The sequence below is a fragment of the Chlamydotis macqueenii genome, chromosome 5, assembly GCF_036417535.1.
Source record: "Chlamydotis macqueenii isolate bChlMac1 chromosome 5, bChlMac1.mat, whole genome shotgun sequence".
Lineage (NCBI taxonomy): Eukaryota > Metazoa > Chordata > Aves > Otidiformes > Otididae > Chlamydotis > Chlamydotis macqueenii.
Genome location: NC_141560.1, coordinates 65,654,529 through 65,676,036, shown reverse-complemented (window position 1 = coordinate 65,676,036; position 21,508 = coordinate 65,654,529). Strand labels below are relative to the sequence as shown.

At 34.2% G+C, this 21,508-nt stretch overlaps 1 protein-coding gene across 1 annotated transcript in view; it reads right to left on the bottom strand.

The window, feature by feature from the left end:
- Positions 1 to 2,092: 2,092 nt before the first annotated feature.
- KIF18A (kinesin family member 18A) overlaps positions 2,093 to 21,508 on the bottom strand; it is a 36,385-nt gene continuing 16,969 nt past the window's right edge. The window contains exons 11-16 of the mRNA XM_010122636.2: positions 21,248 to 21,369; positions 19,674 to 19,912; positions 7,212 to 7,692; positions 6,588 to 6,692; positions 3,881 to 3,987; positions 2,093 to 2,372 (exon numbers count right to left, since the gene is read on the bottom strand). Coding sequence (XP_010120938.2) covers positions 2,224 to 2,372; positions 3,881 to 3,987; positions 6,588 to 6,692; positions 7,212 to 7,692; positions 19,674 to 19,912; positions 21,248 to 21,369 — 1,203 coding nt within the window. The 3' untranslated portion in view covers positions 2,093 to 2,223. The remainder of the gene's footprint in view (positions 2,373 to 3,880; positions 3,988 to 6,587; positions 6,693 to 7,211; positions 7,693 to 19,673; positions 19,913 to 21,247; positions 21,370 to 21,508) is intronic.

The following is a 21,508-nucleotide window of genomic DNA, read 5'->3' as shown; positions in this document are numbered from 1 at the left end:
ACTTGTAATCAACATCTGGTTAGCAGATAGGAACAGAAATCAATTCTTATCTCAGTGTGCTAATTTTCTCAACAAGTCCCTGGAAGCGTTGCAATTCAATAGAATTAATTCCACTCAGGGGTATGCAGAACACATTAAGAAAAGATGAGATCTCATCAGTTCTAAGTTTTGACTTAGTATAAAAATGTTGTATACACAAGCTCATCTAAAAAACTTTCTAAATTGCTAGGAACATTTAGATGTTAAGTCTTACATGCCACGAGAGCAATGCACATTACAACTATATTTCTAAGCAAAGCCCAACATGCCTCTTGCACATGTGAAGCAGTACGAAAAGAAGCTCCCTGTGCACATTTTATATTAAGAATTGAGAATCTGAAAGAAATATCATAGATCAAAAATGTATGGTCAAAATGTATGTCAAATCCCAAGTTCTAGTTCTTAGGCTTTTCTGATGTTTAGAACTTTATTCACAAAAGCCTTCTCCACAGCCAATATTTTCTCACTCCTCATTATACTATCAGCACAACCCCATGCTCACCACGTCTACATCACCTGTACTACTCTTAGAATGCAGAAGAGGATTCCATTTTTCTCATGTCATTATTTTTAACTAACAATGTCTATTTGTCAAAGAATCACTCCTTCCTCTTTGAACTTCCCTGACCAAGTCAGCTTCTGCAATGTTGTCTACTCCTCCTGCAAGTGGTCCTGAATGCTTAAACGGGCAGTTACCATTTCCTTCTTCAAAAGCCTTCTGAAAAATGCCCCTCCAATGTGTCAAGAATAAATATGTCAACATTTGATAGCTAGAGGGAGATATAACTGGAAAGAAGGTTTATATTAGTTTGTGTAAATATCAAAGAATATAGAGAACAAAAATAAATGTATAAAACTATAAACATTTGTAATACTGAAACAATTTAAGGTACAAATTTGATAGAAGCTATTAGAGCATGGAGGCCAGTTCTCTGAAATCACAAAAAGCTGGGAACAGAATAATAGTAACAACCTGTGAAGCTCTTTTATGCCCATTACTATTGCTGAAAGCCAGAACATTATTTTGTAGCATACTTTGTGTTGCTTAATGGATTGGGTTGCAAGCTCCTTGCTTCAGACAATTGTCTGACGCCACTGGAACCTGTTACTCCTTCTCTAGTTCTCCTTAGTTTGGGAAAATTCATGTATGCACTTACATTTGCACAGATCAAACACACTAGAACCATGTTCCTAAGGGTCGGCAGGGTGTCAACACTACAGTACAACTCCTTTGTCTCTACTACTAAGCATTTATCAGACGATGTGATATGAACTACATGTATTTATAACAATACTTGTCAAAATTAATTCAGACATTTTTTGTAATGAAAAAGGCAAAAAGTACTTTTTTTTCTAGAAGTTCAGGTCACAGTATATTGCTTTTATTAAAACAAAACTTTATTCAAACTAATTAATGTAATTACCCTATTTACAACTGAATTAAACTGAATAATGAAACAGGAACATGTACAACCAAGTAACAGGCTAAAAACAGAAAGATTAAAAACATTTAGATATAATATTTCATTAAAAACACTTTTCATAAGTTTTTGTCTCCTGGTACTACATTGGTAGTATCTATCCATGATAACATATCTAAGGAAAAACTGGCTTCTAATGCTAAGCATGAACATGTTTTAATATTAAACATCTGTTTGACTTGCTTCCAAATGAAAAACAATTTTAACATTACGAAGTTTCAGGGAAAAATAATTTAGGAGGTCAGAACAATTTTTCTAAATTCTGTATCACAAAATTCTCATTAGAAAAGTAAGACTGGCTGTAGGTAAGCAACTTAAAGTAGCATCTAAAAGTTACACACAACTGATCCCTTAAAGACTTGCATTGCCTGATCTGTTAATCAAACACAGGTAAAAGCTCACAAAGATTACGGCAAAAGGTATACTGTGCACTTCTCCATTTCCAAGTCCAAATGATGTTTCTTATTAATTTGTTAATATATAAAAGACATTTGTAAGCTTTAAACAGGAGACAAAAAATAACTTATTTCATTTTAGAATTTAACAAAATCCTCATATTTCCAAAAAGTGGTTATTTCTGAAACAGTGCATTACTGAGAGAGACATCTTTAATATGGAAAAATTCACAAGAGGAAAAAATCAAAGTCATCCTGTTCTCATTTGCTCTCCATCACTCTTGCTTGAAATATGGATGAACTCAGAACTAAATCCTATTTTTTTTCTTACAAACATGAAGTAAAAGATTTCTTGATGTTCTAGATTTAACACCCAACGCTACGTTTCCTTCAGAAAGGCTTCTAAGTACGTTTCTTGGCACATCCTGTTCATCCTTCCAGTTCCTCGTTTTAATTCCTAGTGGAGAAAAATAGGAGACACTCATTCAATAAACATAAGCAGAATTGGGCCCACCTGGATCTTCTTTTCAGACCATGTCTAAGAATTTTTACACATATTTATTGTCCTTATTGAAAGTCTAATTTCGCTATGCAAAAATGTAATCACTCTCAGCTCAGTAATCCAGTGTGCTAATTGCCTAGAAAGTCCAATGAGTAGACCCTCAGTTGACATCAGATGCTATTAAAAAGGCGCGGCGGCCTATACAAAAACAGAAATATGTGAAAATTTTATTAATCTTTATTATTATAGAACAGTATTGAAAAATGAACACTATGTCATTACAGACAGTTTTGTCTACTTAATTCGAAAGCAGCTCTTCCTCTTAGGGGAGCTGCTTGTATATCATTCTTCTCCTGTAATGCATGCTTCTGAAGGGAAACTGTATTTTACATTCAGTTAAACTTTGAAGAATGTCTATTTCAGAACGTGGTGCTTCATTATGCAGTTTCCTAATAATACCAGAGTAGTCATTGATTTTGGTAACTTCATAACCCAGTCTCTAGTAGTAGAAATGGATACTGGTGTAACTGCGCATGTCCTTTGCCAAATAAGTAACTACTGGTTAGACAATGTTCAGCCTCAGATTTACAGTTTTCAGAAAGTTTAGTGTAATAGAACCTCAACATTTCTCATGATTGAAGAATAATACATATTCAAATGTATTTGCTCCCTCACATCAGTCCTTACATAAAAACACCTATGTGCTGTAAAACTCGTGCATTGCCTACGCCACTGGGGAAAGCTACACGACTGGACTATTTCATAAGAACAGCAGACAAACTTTAAACAATCTTTGATCTCCTCTAAAGCACCCAAGAAGTTGCACTAACTAAAATAATTAAATGTATTTCTGAAGATAGAGAGGAAAAGGAGACAAGTGGGTAGAGATAAAAGGAACATTGTGAGGATTCAGTGCATTAAAATCTACTGCAGGTGCGAAGCAACTTAGTGCCATGCACTAGGTAAGGAAGAAGTTTTTGTAAAGTTGTGAACAAAAGAACTTTGTGCACATCTACAGGAAAAAAAAAAATTGTAACTGAGTTTGTTACAGTAAAGATTTATATACCTCAGAGAGAAGCCATGTAATTGTAGCAGACTTTCACAGAAAGCGTTGGCCCAAAATACCCACACTTGGCAAAGATAAAATTGGTGATAAAGTTCACCAAATTTCTCAACAAGTATATAAACACTTTTTGGTGGAAGACCTTAACTTTTGGGAAAAGGTTTTCCCAACAAGCTTGTAGTAGTACTCAGTTTTGATTAGATACCATCTAGATAATCTGAATGTTGAACCACTTTTTTTTAATGAATAGATATACTATTCAAACCAACGGCTTAGTGTACTGATCACAGCAACACATGCTGTGGAGTTGAGAAGACCTTGAGTATTGACCTTAATTTTGGACCTCCTGTACAAACACAGCTAACAATGCAGTATTATACATTCATGTTTTGACACTTACCTGCCATTTTGGGCACTCGCAAAGCTCTATGGCTCAATACCTCTTGCCGAATGCGTTTTGCGGAAACAGGGTCTTGGAGGCTGTCTAACCCAGTGTTTGATGTAGAACTGGAAAAACAGCCAGAAAATAGTTTGCTTTCAGTAAAGTGATTAAGGTACATTACAGTAGTTGAGGCCTTGCAATGTATAAATACATTAAATGATATTATCCAGTATTGGTAGTTCATAACACAATGCAAAAAAATAAACTAATTTATTTGCGATGTGTATATATATGGATATGATTCCTCTTTTCCTTTCTAAAACTTTACAAGAATGTTTCAGCTATGAAAATAAGAACTAATGTTGCCACTTATGTTAAAATGCAGACCAAGCTGCCAGTTTTTTTGGAAACCACAGAAGCCGATTTGATGGTCATTGCATACAAATTATACTAAGAAATAATCTTAATGCATGTACAAAATCCTTGAAATGACCAAGCTGTGTTTATTGAACAAATCACGTCTTTTATTGCTACCATAATTTTTCTCCAGCCTCCCACACAGTTGGAGGGGGTGGCTTCATAGCAGACAATACTTTTTCTCTAAGCTGCAAGAAAGTTGTTATAGCTTCAAATTCATTAAGACAAAACCTCTATATTTTACAGCTTTTTATGTGACGGACTTAAGGTCTACACCGAAAATTATGAACCTTTCTGATCTCACCCTTTTGCATTTGCCTCGCTAACTTCCCTGGTTCCACTCTGTAAGACAGCCTCATAAACCAGCTAATTCTACTTATGTGCCAAGTTCCTATGCTTTTCCCATTCCTCTAATGATATTGTATTATTCCCACTTTATAGTCTCTTAACTTATACTAGTTTTCTTAACAATAATTTTCTGCCTAAATGAAAATATATAGCAAGCAGTACAGACTAAGACCTGTCTTATGCCAGCCCTAAGGTCTATTTATGCATGCTTCTTGGAAGAGAACTTATGCCACTAAAAATGTAATGCTATTTAGTGAAAGCAGTCTCTACGTTATGACTGACTTGTCTCTTACCCCTTATCCTAGCAATATGACTGCTTCAAATTATATTTCCAATATAAAGAATATGTCTGAAATTTGTATTTTTAGTCTAATGTTAGTAGGAGATGAATGACTGGAGTGAACTACTTCAAAGAGGGAAAGCATGGGAGAAAAGAGAGGGAAAAAGGAAAGAGAAATGAAAGGATGTCCTATCTGAAAAGTCAGAGCATATTCTTTTCCTCCTGCACAAGTAAGCAGCTTTCCCTCCTATTCATCACCAACTGCTAGACAAAGCCATAAAGAATTTTGGTTTACAGACAGTTTACAATCTGAGGCAGAAGAAATAGTCCCAAAAGGAAAAAAAGTTGTGGGATTTTCCTGTAGTGTTATTCTAACTTGGAAACTGGGAAATACGTGTTTGAGACGCAGAAGGAATGAGATAAAAGAGCAGAAAGAACTAGTCTTTTGGGAAGAGATAAGCATGTACAAATTTGGAAATTATTACACAGTTACTACAAAAAAAGTACTCCTAAAGCCTATCTTAGAACATTTACCTTAAGATAAGTCAGGCTCCCAGAGCTCCCATACCTCTCCCTAAAAAGAATCTAGAAGACTAGCTCAGTTTCAGAGAGCAGGAGATTTATTTTGCTAAATTCATAATCAACTATTTGATAAATTGAAAATGCAAGATTAGCCTCTTCTCATCCTAGAGCAAAACAGTTTAGGACAATAATAACAATTAGAACAAGAACATGAAATTGGTAAGCCTGTGATCTTCTAAGAAGATTTTTCTATCTCAAAAATGCTAATAAACCAAAAGTGCTTGAATGTCTAGAAACTTGAAGTTTCTTTCTATCTACAGAACTTGTTCCAAAAGCCTTGAAACATTCTTCAGAAGACCCATAAGGTGGCAGCTCCACTCACTGCATAGCAACAGGTGACACATAATATGGTTTTAGAAAGCTTGTATCAAATTTTGCTTTTGGGGAAAAAAAAAAAAAAAAAAAAAAAAAACACAAACCAGAAAGAAAAAAAAAGAGCTGTTTCATCAGTACTGACCTGATAGCTAATCCTTAAATATGTGAACAAAAACAAATAAACAAAAAAGTACAATTCCACTGAGTGTCTCTGTTCAGCTTTTCTGCTGCTCCTCCTCTTTCAGGATCACGAATCAGAAGTGACAACATGGGAGTTCTTCCCAGACCTGACCACAAGAATTAAGTCATAATAACTGAGACTGGAAATGAATTATTAGAAAAAACAAAGGCACTGTCTACGTAAGTACTTTCTCCACTTTCTATTTTGGTAGTTTCTAATGTGTTCCAGCAAAGGTATAACATTTTCAAACAAATTAGATTTTTAATTGATAATGGATTTTCTCTTTTCAGAATTATGTGTCATCTTTCTATTTTGAGTAGACAGTAGATATGGAAGACATGGTATTGGTTTGTACTTGTGCTGTTAAAACAACAGAAGTTCCTCAAAGCAAGAGCAAAAAAAGATTCTATTCAAGTTGCCAGGAAAAAAAGAAAATAATTGAGTTGTCAAACGTATTTGAGTCAGAACATCTTGTATGTAGGTCCAGATGACTTGCATAAGAGGTTTTCACATTTGAAATATAATACCAAAACTGAAGTGAGAACATAGGAAGTGAATACAAACTCATTTGTATAGAATCAGAAAAGTTAATTTAATCTTACCTTAGTACCTTTCTTTTTCTCTCAGCAGCAGAAGTCATTGCCATATATGAGGGCTTCTCAAGTGCTGAAGTAGGATTTTTGCTTTTTAAGGAAGAGAGACTAAGTCTGAAATCAAAGAATTATATTTTTGTAAAATCTATTCTAGGTAGAAGTCAAATGAAATTTTTCTTAACTGTAAATATATGTTAAGTTGAAAAACAATACTGGAAATTCACTTCAATAATATTAATTGAGGCAGCTTCACAGGACTTCACACATACACGGCAGCTTTTACACTGGCGCATCTCAACATCAAAGAGGTTAAGGTATCTGATTTACAGTCAGGAAAAGTAAGGCTTAGAGAAAGCAACTTGCCTGAGGCATCACAAACAATTTCACAAGTGCTGTATTTTTGGTACATATCCTGTAAAACACGATAAGCTTTCAACTTCATGTGTTATCACTAACATACCATTGATTTAAAATAATGGCAGAATTGAATGTGATGCAGATTAAAATTGAGTGTTTGGTTTCAAAATGTTGTGTTTACAAATAAAATTGACATCAATGGAAAAACCTAGCTCTGAAGATAAACAGGATTAAAGTGTTTGGGTAATATTCCTTGCCTATATAAATGGAAAATACCTTTGCAGAACGCTATTGCTGCACGGCTGTGACTCCTTCATGGATAAGTTAGTAGTCCTTTCAGTTATTTCACCTGCTCCTTCATAGAGAATTACTGTTGAGTCCATATGAGCTTCATTGCACTCTGGAATAATGTCACATGTAGAGTCCATAATACTTGCTTTTTTCACTGGCATATCTATATTACGTGTATTGGCTTCCTGAAGGCCTGAAAGGTGTAAAGCTGTCTTTACCACAGTCTCTGTACAGCAGCTTTGTACCGGCTTTCTGCAAGATTCTGGCGTATACACAATCGGGTTGACATCCTTGGTAAGAGAATCCTCCAGATGATGGAGACTGGAGTGCTTGGACGGAACAGGACTTTGAGCTGTGACTGGAGAGTCTATTAGCTTCCGCCTAGTTCTTTTCTGTGGCGGTACTGAATATTTTATTTCTTGTTTATTTTTATTCATTTCTTCTGATGGTGTACCGAAACCTGTACCTGTGCAACACAGGCAACAATGGTTAGCACATTTACCTGCATTTACTACTTAAATCTTGCTTTTTTTGCCCTCCTTTCCCCTGCTGAAAAACATTTATTTCATTTACATACTAAATTGATCATATAACTGAAATTATTTCTATTGCAGCACTGTCCAGATGGTAACATTTGTTCTGTGGTGCTCAAAGTATTAGAAACATGCATAGGCCAATATACTTAATCCCAGAGATATTACAAGTAATCACAAGATGCAACACATGACAACAAGGAATGGAAGAAAGAGTATTGAACGTGATCACATTATCACGACATAACTCTAAATTTAATTTAAGATGGTACTATCACAGTCATCTACAGCTGCCTCATGAGCATGGCCATTTTTTCCCTAGCAAGTACCATGCAGTAGAATGAGAAAAACTTGTAAAAAGGAAGCACAGAATCACTTAGAGGGACAAAATTCTTTGACTTAGCAAATGAGAAAGTAGTGTTTTGGAAACGGGGAATGAAAGAAGTTACTTGGATCCTGTCATCTCAATATATCAACTCTGGAAGAAAAAAAAAGCTGTTTACTAAAAACTCCCAGTCTTAAAAACAAAAAAGCAAGCAATGCAGCACTAATTGGCCATCCCCATTCATCTCAATTCACACTATTTATTTTTCTTAAAGTGTCATAATACTTTTATTTTCAAGTAGATGGTAATAAAGGCAACCTCCAAAGACAGAAAAGATCTTTCTTTTATTCCAGTTTTCAGTAAAGGAGAATAAATTTAAGACACAGCTTACTGTTCAAATGGCTAGGCCAGTGGTGACTTAAGTAGTTAATAACAAAAAAAAAAATCAAGGATTTTTTTTTTTTTAAACAAATCAAGAGTAGGAGAGGGCTATCAAAACCCCAAGTGCTTCTATATTTAACTTTCAGTGCAAATTTAAGAAAAAGTAAAGACCACTGTCCTTAAGAGGTCTATGGATTGGTCCGACTTCAGCTGGTAGCCACAGAATCATACTTCCCCTTTCTGCATTGCCTACTCCATTCCTATCAGCAACTAAACTATAAAAAGAGTTCCAGTTCCTGCTTTTTAAATTACTACAAATTATTCAGGAATTAAACATGCTATTCATATAACAGTATTGATAAATATTTATTTCTTCTAAAATGCTATTATATTTTTGCCTCAGAGTAAGAAACTTAGTTTGAACTCCTCAGTCTGAATGCTTCTTTAGTTCTCTCTCATGTGTTAACACTTGTGGCATTTTAGCTGTTCCAGAAAAACACTTGGAAGAGGAGGGAAACAGATTAAAACCACATATTACATTATTCCACCACCTCCCAAGCTTGATTTCTTACAAAAAGCAAAGTTGAAATGATTGTAGTCTTTTCTCTTACCACTTTTCAGCCCCCGTTTAATTTTGACCTCATTGCCCAGTTGCAACCCAATTTGCTACAGGCAAGAAGCATTAGGAATGCCAATTGCCCAAGTATCCTCAGAAATCAGATGTCTTAGGGAAAACACCCAAATAAGAGCCTCATTGAAGGGAAGTCTTCAGAGGATGAAAGGATGATCCCGGGACCAGTTTTTTTTTCATACGCACTTTGCAACTAGACATGCTGCATGATAGATGCCTCGTGCCCAGCTACACGAGATAACGCTCCATTAGAAGATACAAATTAGAGCTGTGAGGAGATAGGAAAGGATTTAAAGACTACCACAAGACCTGGACCTGTTCTAGGAGAATGGAGTGGGTAGTATCAAAGTATATACAAGTAGCAAGTAAATTAGATGCTAATAGATAGGCTACAAATCTATTCTATGTTGCCAGAACTTAAATCAATTATGAAACCATTGAAGAAATAAAGCAAACATTTATTCCTCACTCAAGGGCTGTTTCAGAAAGAACAATGTTTAAACTACTATGGTTCAACAAATATGCAACATCTTATCCAACAATGCATAAACAGTAAAAGCAGGTCAGTTTAAGCTAAACTGCTTATGGGAAGAGAAGCCTGGACAATTACATGAACAATTACAATTCTCTCATGCTGTTTTCAGCTTTGAAGAAACATAAACACAGAAAACTGCCCAAGAGGATTGCTTGACATGAAATAACTGAACTGTGAATTTGTGAGTGTGTGTGCCCGCCCATGTACAGTTCACTTCACTACATATATATAATGTAAAGGATTTTGTTCGTTGTTGTTAAAATGCAAATACATTATTTTCTCATACCTAATCTTTGTCTAATTCACGGTCAGCATTCACCAGGTGTAACACAGCAAGTTGCTGAGACACAGTAGCTTGACTGTCATCTAAACATTAAGCTAATTCAGAATATTCTCCATGAGCAATGAAATGGAAAGGGTGGTAAAACAAGGTCTGTATAGGCCTACTTCGACTAAGACATTTTTCTCCAAGACTTGGTAGGATTTTTTTTGCTAACAAGCAAGAAACTTATGAACCATTTTCAAGATGTACTCTGTGACACTATCACCAATGCTACACTTCATTAATGTGCTTGCTCTTTTATTTTGGTTTCATAAATACAATATTATTCTTCCCTGTAAAAGACTAACATTTCTTTCTTTCAAGAAAAATATTTTTTAGTCATGACAATGAAAAACTGAGGACAAAACTTTCTTTTAAATATTTTTTGGACAGCTTATATTTTTAAATACAAGAATAAGCTTTATCTAAGGATTCCAATCTAGTGTTTGAAATAACTATCCATCAAACATTTCAGGATACATTTTAAATATTAATTTATTAGGTTTTCCTCTTGCTTATATGCATCTGAATATGTGTTTTGGGAAAAATAATAGATAGAATTCTATTTGTCTGTTATATTAGGACAGGGAGGTTTCAGTTTCAGAAATTTTGCTTACTGTAAGACACTGAGGTTTTGCTAATGTCCTAAAGTTACTAGGAAGGAAGTCTGATGGAGAAAAATTTTGTTGAGTGCCAAGTTTTAGAAGCTTCTCCAGCACTAAATACTGGAAGCATTTTTAAATTAACTATAAATGCAAGCTTTTAAACCATAAACTAGATAGCTAAAGAACACAAAAGTATTGCCAACATTAATAATTTGTTCAATTTCATCATAGTGAACAGTATTTCACACTGTAATACAAATACACTAATAAAAAGACAGTTGCGGCAATTCTATATAGGGCAAATAAGCTGTTAGTAAAAACCTAGACCTATTTTTAAAATCTATTTATTTCTGGAATGAAACTCATTGTAAAGTGATGTTAAAAGTAGCTTTTCTTGCCAGTTAAGTATTGAAAAGCACATAAAATATTCACAAAGTGTCCCTCCTCAAAGCTTTTTTTGAAAGTATTAAGTTGGTCCTAACACAGTAAACAAGAAAGTAAATACAAATAACACCAGCTAAATCAAATCATATTTAACTTTGTTTCACTAAATAACACAAATCAAATGATGTGACAAAAAACCCCAGCACTCTGATTTCATGTTTGCTGTTTTACACTATATGGCTCCAAACAGTAATGATTTAAAGTAAACATGAATACAGCAAGGAAAACATTGAAACTCACAAAATAAAGGAATGCTAGTGTTTTTATTTCTGTCTTAATAAGGAAGCAAGATACTGAAGTTGCTATTTTTTTTTTCCGGTGCTTTTACTAGCTGCCATTGAGAAGTTTAAATAAAATGGGCTCAGACAACAAGAGCTGCTACAAAAACACTACTCCGATAGCTTTTCAGATAACTTCAAATGATAACGCTATCAAAAGTTTCTCCTTAATAAAAAAAAAATAATTATTTTTTTTTTGGTAAGAATCTATTTTCAAATAGTTCAAAGGCTACTCATTATTATTAAAAAATTGATATTTACAGGGATTAAGATTTATATTTGTTAAAATTCCTATTGAAAGAAAATTTAGTCCCACAACCTGCCACAAAAGTAACATGCCTCAAACCAAAACACCATACCTTGTCTTTCCTAAATTCTAAATTAATACAATTTTAGCATAATTTTGTCTAAGCAAGCACTGAATATTTCGGCAAAGAATTTTTGAAAATGTGGTCATCTGTGACTATGTGGCTTATATTGGAATGGGACAGCTAAAGCTAGGAAGAACTATTTTCCCTAACCCCTGTTCAAGAAGGGAAAAAGAAAAAGCTCCACAAAAAAGGGCTTCAGTGTTCTAACTGGCAAATATGAACTTCCAGTACCAAAGCCTCACAGAAGAGACATTCATGTCATACCAGGTCATGCCTACTAAAACCAAAGAATCTGTATGACAGCTTTGGGTAACGCTTTCTCCCAGAATACTAAATTTTAACATGATATCGTTGAGTGCTTGGAGGTGGGATGTATGGATATGTTACATGTTTTAACATATTCTTTGTCTTGTTACCAATTGGAATATTTAGGCAAACACAGAAAATTGAGACAACACTACATTCCTGGTTAAAAACTACTGAGGTAATATATGATGCATTAATAAAATGTAACACATGACATTAATAAGGAATTATTTTATTTCTTCCAGTTACAAACAGTAGGTAACCCATTCATATCTCATACTAATTTTAACACTAAGAGCACTACTTACCTCCCACAGAACAATTATGCTGTTGAACTCACTGCAGCATGCTGTGGGAATGCCCGTAAGTAAACACGGGTTACAAAATAAAGATCTGACAAACATAGAAGATAGATATCTACCAGCAATTATTACAAGTGACTGCTTCAGTGGATTTCCCATTGCACTGGAACCAGACACTGCAAGTCAGTTGACTCTAGATGTGTCCTGTTATCACTGACTGTCTTCGGAGATGTTATTGGCAACTACAAAATACAGGGCACTGAAGACAACAGTGGCAGACCAAGTATGGCTAATCATAACGTCTTAATGAACAAATCTAAATAGCTCCTGAATGGATGCCTAATGGCTATCATTAAGTGTTGTCATTACTGTTCTACTGAAAGACATACAACACGTTCCAGCTCCAAAGACGATCTCCAAACCTGTTCCATATTAAGGCAGGAAAATGATAATATTTATGATTTGTATTTGCTTCACATTTTTCAGCCAGTTCAATCTTTTGCATCAGAATGATCCTCATGACTCAGTGATAATAAGTTTACTTTCTCTTTCATATACAAAAATGAATCACTATATACTTTAGAGAAACATTCACAGTTAACTTGGAGTAGCTTAAAAGAAAAATTTAGATGCTGTATTTCCTTAGCAAGAGCTTTCAGCTATAATGCTTCTCTTTAAAAACAAGTATTATTCCAAATATATTTTAGATAATAGATCACATATTTGCTGATCTTTAATTTCAGACTGATCATTATAAAATATAATCGTCAGAATTCTTTTAGGTATTATTTATCTTAAGAGATTCACTCAAATTAAAAAGAAAAGTAATCCTCCACAGACCAACCACCTTCCATCAAATGATATGAGGTGGCTTTGGTCATTAGTTTGTAGTATTATCTGCTGTAAAAGACTATTGGGAAGAACTGATTTATCAGGAAAGAAGCATAGCAATATTAGATATTTACAGCCCTGTGAGTTAATATGAAAAGCTGAATGCAGTATTTGTGAAACATGAGTCACAGCAAAAGCGAGTAGAGTTCATGACAAGACGACTCTGATGAATTGGGTTAGTTCTAATTGACATTTGGGACAAAATTATGGCCAAGACTTCTCTTCTGGAACTCATTTTAATACATGCATAAGGGGATTATTTCTAGAAACTGCTAAATTAAGTCTACCAGGTTGTTCTGCTAAAGTGAAATCAAATATTAATGTATTCATTTCAATAAGCATTTCAGGGCTACCAATGATTGATCCAATTACAACACTAATCATACATTTTGATTCTTCTAACAACTGACTCATGGAATTTCAAATTGCAAATGAGATCTAGTGAATGCATTTCATTTATTTAATATTCATGTGACCCAACGGCGTCACTGTGATGGCCAGTTTCACAGCAGTTTCTCAAACAGCTGTGAACTGGAAAAGGCTAAAATCCAGGCTGCATTCTTGTGGGTCCCAGTGGTCAGGTGTACTATTTTACACAGCATGAGAAAAAAAAAAAAGTCTTATAGGACAGCGTGAAAAATCTGCTCAATATAAGACAAATCTTTCCTATATACAAGAGACATGTTTTTCCTACATTTAATCAAGTCTTTTACTACATACAACTACACTCCAATTTCTCCTGCCATGCAAAACAATAAATTGACTTTGCTTTCGGATGTTTGTCACAAGGGGAGGTAATGGATGTCTTTTCTTTTTTTCCTGTAAATCAATTCCATTCTCTCAATGGTAATGTACAGTAAGGCTTCCGGAAATGGGATGCTTGAAACAATGCCAAGAACTTTCCCATTCACAGAAATAGTTGCAAATACCAGTCAGAGCTCTCCACCCACCAGTCCATACTCTGTGAATACCGTATGGCCCTCCGTTAAGCAACGCCAAAGAATGGGGGCCCAAATTCATTTTTAAAATTAACTTACGTTGTTTTCATATCTTCTGCTTTACTTGATACAAATAGTTGAGTTGCTTCTGAGATTGCACATTTACCGTTTCATGAAGCATACACAAGCTTAATCTAGTTTTTTAACACACTTGTAAACAAAAATTATAGTGAAAAACCATCAATTCCACTGCAAAACAACAATTCTAATTTATAATTAAGGTCAGAACAAATAGTATGGGTGGACACTTAAAAATCAGAGTATACATTGATGAAAGAATTGTTTAAAAACTATCTTCTCCATTAATATAGAGTAGAAAGTATGGTTAAGACATGTTATGGAAAATCCAGGTTAAGGCTTCATAATGAAAGCAAGAGTAGAGGCTCTGAAAATAACGTGTTTTCAGTCATATTTTAAGAAACAAAAATTAAATTACCAAGGAAAAACAATATTTTAAAAAGTATAATGTGAATACACTCAGTGGGATAAATTAATGTTGTCTAAGTATTCAAAAATAATTTTTACTTGAATAACTTGAAATTAAAAGATAATTCAAATATTTAATTTTAGATTAAATTTGAGGGGATTTATTTTTATTTTAAAAATCCTGAACCGGTGGAGGAATAAAAAACAAAACAAAACAAAAAACACATCAAATAAGGTCAATCAGAAATATAAGATTCAGATACTCTTAAGTTCTTTACAAAATACTCCTTGAGTCATTTCATGTAGAGTGTGTTAGCATGCACTGCAAAACCATTGTTTGTTAGATCAAATCACTTGTCATGCATTGCTGCGTTCATATGGCACCGTCTAAACAAACCAGAAGAGCAAGGAACATTACCTTAGGACAAATTGTGAATTTTCTGAGAGCTGTTTCTGGTACCCATGGTAGTGCTACTGTAGATACAGATGAGTAAGCAATACTGCTTGTTTGGACAAGGTTGCTGATTAACAGTCAGCTGGTCACAGACATCTCTGACTCTCAGAGCAGGACATTATACAGGTGATGTTTAAGGGTTTCAAAGGCGAAAGGAAAAACAAGACAAAAGAGATCTGTTCCTGTAGTGAAGGACTACACGTGCTTTGGCAAAGCTTATGAGCTTTAACTAGCTTTCTCTAAAACTCAGTCTTTAAGCACAAGAATTGACTATCTTGATAACTTGACCACAGAAACAGATGTTGAATGAATGGTCGGAGATCAGTATATTGATCTTTTCCTTTCCCACTATGACTGTATTTTATTTAATTTGATTTAATACATAGGAGACCCTTTCCAAGGAAGAAATGTTAGAAACAAAGACTGGAATTCAACTAAAAGTGTTTGGTTTTTTTGAAACTCCTGACAGGAAGAAGGATCTTGTAACATGGTAATATCAAAACCACTTCATACAATAAATGAAGCACATTTGGAATATATTTTTCAAAATGTCTTTCTGTAAGAGACATTCAACAAAACCTGAAATAAAAATCCCTACCCTTTCACCTTTGCTATCATTCTCTTTACTCTTTTTAGATTTTTTTTCCACATAAATTTCTGGTTTGACTTCCTTCTTCAGGATTAGCTAGTGGAACATGGTTAATTCCAAAGAAACCCATGAGAAGTTAAGGCCCTTCTTTCACACCTTTTCCTATTCTACAGAAATTATTCAGCTGCTTTAGCCTTTTAGGGACAGTGCTTGTAATCAGGAAAGTTATTTATGTGACTTAAAGCATTTTAATTTTTATGTGAAAACACTCAATAACAATTAATTTGCTTTTGAACAATGGCATGGTTCCCTCTAAAAGGACTGCCAGCAAAAGATTACAACATCATTGAAAAAGTTTCTGCAATGATTAGTGCCTCATGTTTTATGACATGCAGAATTCAGCAGTTTCCTTTAAGTACAGATGTTTTTCTGCATCATTACAATTTTAAACGCATAGTGAGTAAAGAGGAACTTGTAGTTTGTTAATGAATTCAAAAATTCCAAATATGGATAACACATGGAAACTGCATACATCCTTAGATAGTGTTGAGCTCAAAATTTATGTAATTATTAACTTGAGAAGTTTACATTTAAAAGGAATGTATATTTTCCTCGTACATCTCACTTTTCTACATGAGTAGCATCTCATTTTTGCAGAGATTTAATCTCAAAAAATATTCTTTCAAATACTTGTTAATATAGGTTCAAAAGAAATACATCCCTCCCATTTGTTACCAGCACAACTAGTACGCTCTCTTCCTCTAAGATGCTCTAGACTTACGTTTCATATGAAAGAAACATTACATTGCCACCAATTAACTTTTCTATCCTCTCTCCAGATTATTAGAAAAGAAACTTCTGAGACACTAACACAAAGTGACATATATTTATATTAAATGGGAGATTAAAAAAAAAATTACTGCTCTCAGCTTGTAACACGAAAAATAAGAATCAAATCACAAGAAATGAACTGTATTGCTCTTTAGTGCTGACAAGTTGAAGTCCATGCAATTATATGTGAAATATGGATTTTTATATAAGGTATAATAACCACTACATAGCACGTAGCTAATTTTTTTTTCATCTTGGTGTAAAACACTGTCTCCTTCCCAAAATCTTGAATAAATTATAAATAACAAAGTATCAATGTGCCAAAGGTGTGAGGGGATCTGTAGAAATCTTCCTTTTTATTTGTTCACTAACTTCTTAGGTCAGCTCTTGCTAGCATTTGCTAAGCATACTTCTGAGATGACTTTAGGAAGAATGAATTGGATTCTTGAATAATTTATTTCATCTTTAAAGGAAAAAAGAAATTACTACATCCTTCCTGTTTCTGATTGGGATGTTGCCCTTGGACTACTTCACATTTTCCCATGCTAACATATTTTTTTGTTTTATGTTTTTTTTTCCTCAATAGTTTGTTATATACATTCTGCACAAGAGAAGTGGATTTCCATAACATAGTATCAGCTAATTTTAAAAAATATTTTAAATGTGAATTCAGCAACCAACTGAAGAAGAGCTGTTTCATTATATGTATTTTGTGCTCAATAGAAAAATTTTTAAAGCATTGGTAAGCGGATTACTTTTTTCCACCTCACCTGCCAAGATGTATGGAAATGACAGTGTCAACACCAGTACTATTTAAGGTAAGGACACATTAAGATTAAAATGATGCTGTAAAAATATTGTTTGAAGAGTTTATTTTTTTCTGAGTAGATGTGCTCCTGTTCATGTACTTGTTATCTCATTGTTTTAAAATTAAATAATTGAATGTCCAATTAATAATTTTTAGAATTTTAACTTCTTCCAGTATGCAAAGCCAATTCTCAATTCAATTCCAACTCCATTTCAAATTCAAATATCTAACGTCAAGTTCTCAATAGTTTAGTACCTAGCAGCAACATGTCTTGTTCTGTACAGTGACTTATGTTTAGAAATTTTTGTACAACAATGGCTATGTGCTAAACAGTAAGTCCTATACCAACAAGCAGTATTGAGGAAAATCGACTGTTGAAGAAAACTTACTTTCTGTTAGCTCACCAACTTAAGCTACCAATGAGGGAGAGAGGTAGCTTCTTTGTGAAGATTAAAAAAAAATAATCTTAAGTAATCTGAAAAAGCCCCACACCTTGGTAACATCCCCTAAAAAACTATCAACACATTTATACAACTACTTGCAAATAGAAAGTGCACACAATTAGATGAAGAGCATAAAAAACTTGAGATGTGTCTTGTTAGGAATTATCATAACTTTTCATGGAAAGGTTACAATATTTGGAGGACAGTTGTTTTTACCATGTTTTCTCCTGTATCTAATAAAATGGGGAAAGAAGTGAATGGAACTTGTCCTATTTCTTTTTCTGAAGAACAACAAGTAAACAAAAATGAAAACACCACAAAAGATTTCTCTGGACATCTTCAAGCAAAGACACCATTTACAGCTGAAAAAATCCATCTTAACTGAAAAATATGGTGTCTGTTTACTTAGGTGAACATACAGTTCAACAGTGGTTAAAATAAGAGAAACAGCTGGAAATCCTCTACGCAAGACTCACAAGACAACCCCTCAAACTTATGTCTGATGATTTTAACAGAGTGAAATGTTTATGCCTTAAATGTTTGTGTGCATTTTAAGTAACAGTTATTTTAGTGTTAATTTCAGTAAGAGCAGATCAGGCCTCTTACAATGCAGGATTGCAAGAAAGGTGGAACAGAAGTAGATAATCAAGATCTCTAATGAGGCTTACTATCATCAAGAATTAAAATTCACGACAATGATAACCCATATATACTAAGGCCGAATCTCTACAATCAATATTTAATTACAAACTGTATAATACAGTTTACTAACTACCACAGGCACAATAGGAAGTATAATCATGCAAATCTGCAAACTTTCTTTTCCTTCTCTCCAAGAACACAAAGCAAACCCACACCAAAAAGAAAACTACCCAAACTAAAACCAATCCAACACCACTCCCACCAAAAAAAAACCCTGCCTACCCTCAATACAATCTGACCTTTACATTACAGACAGTGAAATACTGGGAATCAACTATCTCATATGATCCAGTGATACAAACATATGCCAAAAATCACATACATACTTAAGGAAAACAGATGTAATAAATGGTTTTGGCAGAATAATCTTAATCCTAGAGTGGGCTGTGTAGAGGAAGAGATCTAAAGGAAGCAAGGAACTAATTTCACAGTGCCCCTGTGGTCAATGCTTTTCCACCATAACTTCCAGCTTTCGAGAAGCTGAAGTATCATTTATCTGCTTTGCTTTTGTTACCTATGGATGTCTTTCAATCCTATGGATTATCAGCTATAATCAGAAAGCTCCAGTGTGTTGAGTGCTGTCTATCCAGAGCTCAAGATACAAGCATTGGCCCACAATAGCTGCACTATCAGGCTGAGGTTTTGCTTGCCCACTCTCAGAACAGCAGCTTCTATAAGGATTCTTCATCTCTTTTTACCCAGGCTACACTCAGGGAAACTCACTTTACAGGTAAAGAAGAAAAGCCAGAGACAGAGTTATGAGGAATCCTTTGATTTTTGGAAAAACAAACTTATAAAATATTGTGCTAAATTGACTCCAGGTCAATCTCTAAGTAATGGGAAATATCATCCCCCTCAAGGCTCAAACTGCAAGACTGCAGTAGTTGCTTAACTTTTCAAATCACTAATGGCATTATAATACTTAATGACACTATGATGCCTTTTCCATCAATGTAATGCGAAAGATTCAAACAGAATTATTAATAAAACTCATAGGATCTAGGAACACTGATATATGGGGCATGTTACAACAAGAGAAGGAGGGAGTTATCTGTTAGCAGCACATGTCTAGCCATTGAAAAAGTAAACTTACATAACATTCTTAATTGTTTATAGGAAATAATTTCTAGAAAGTGGGTCTGAGGCTCAGTTTTACAATTGGCTTCAGTATTTGCAGAAATGTGCATCCACTGTGTTTATGGATGACACACAGCTTTCGCAGGAGACATTTAAAAATATTTCCAACAGAGAGCAAATTCAAGATATACTTACGGCAAGGCGTGTTTGGTCTGTTCAGAAGTTGGGGGAATGAAAAGACAGCTGACAGCTCTAGTTCACCATTTTGATTTTGTTCCTTTTCTTCAGTTTGGTCAGCCCAAACTACTGACTTTTGTCTTTGAATCAGTTGCTCAACCTCCCCAAATTCAGTCTCAGTTAAATTATTTGTCAACCCTGCTTCTTTCAAAGTCAAGTATTGCTTGCGAAGAAGTGGAAGTAAAGTATTTAGTACTCTGTAAAACCACAAGAGGCAAGATAAATGACAATCATAACTGATCCTTTCTACCTCTGCCATTATTCGGAATAGGAGGGATTTTTTTTTTCCCTTCCCTCTCCCTGCAAGTTCTGCTGTGTAATTTATTTTAATTTATTTTGGGGGAATACCATGACACTGAAAGGAAATACTCAGGACTAAGTAGAGTGATTTTGCTCTTTTGCAAAATCTTGTATTTCACCATAAGCATTTACTAAGTATAATTTTTCCTTTGTGTCCAAGATCGCGTCCCTCAAACAATGCAGAAATACAGTCAGCATATCTTGATTGAGTTCTGACTTTCTAAAATTAAGTATCAGATAAATAAAGAAGAGTATAACCAAAATATAGGTTAAACCAAGCACATCTTAGATAAGTATAAAAGCTTACTAGAAGGCTAGCTCAAATAAATTTAGATATTAGGATCTTTAATTAAAGAATGGAATACAGTAAGAACCATGCACAACTGCGACCAAATTAAAGTTTCAGAAGTTTAGCAAGTCTATCTGAACACAGGAATTCATTAACTGTGGAGTCAGTTGCAAGACTAAACAGTAGGTTCAGGCACTAGGGAAAGGGCTACGTATATAAAAACCCAAAGAAGCAACTTTGTAATTACACAGCTTTAAAAATTTTGCTTTCAGTTTTGCAGGTTTATGTATCAGTTTTTGTAATGTTTATGGTAACAGCCTTTTCTCCAAAGAAGGAAGAAAAGTTGGTTAGATTTCCAATCTGGAAATCTGTTGGAACAGATTTCCAATCATATCCCATTCCTTATGTCACATTCTGAAAGCTAGTCTCCAAGATTTTTGGGAGACTGATAACAGAAAAGGAGCTGATGCTTACCTGAAAATATGGCTTTTATCAGTCCGACTAGCTATATGAGTTTAATAGCAACAATTTTTAATACAGGTAAATTAATGAATGCCTACAGTGCAAGGAATTAAAAGAGAACATAAACACCTATAAAAAATTCTAATACTGCTGTTCAACACAGGAGAGGAAAATAAGACATCATGATCTATTGAACAACTTGTAAAAACTATGTAAAGAAAATTAAATAGTAATAAGAAGCGCTAGAGTATACCTGCAGTTTCTGTTAAACAATGGTGGATATAGAGCAATATTTATCAGGTGATTATTATTTTGTGTATCTTTTTACTTAAAAAAACACAATTCTAACCTAGAAAAAAAAAAAAGCTTGAGAAAAATCTTGCTTCTGTTTCAGCTCAAACTAAATTCTGTAGATATACCTTCTGAAGTTACAAATGTCAGAATAGAAGTCTTATCAGGCCTGCTATGAAACCATACTTACTTTTCTGTCTGCTTATAATGCTGATCTTGAAGGGACGCCAGAGATAACATGTGCTCAATCTGGGCTTTCAGGTCCTGAACTTCTAGCTTTAAATGGCAACACTGCAGATCACCACACAGTTCCTTGGGAAATCAGCAAGAAAAAAAACAAAACAAAACAAAAACAAAAAAATCAAACAACTAGACATCAAAGTGAGAAATTAAAATTTAAACTAAAAAGAATATTAATTCATCTGATATTGAAAAGGAAAGATGAAGTGGA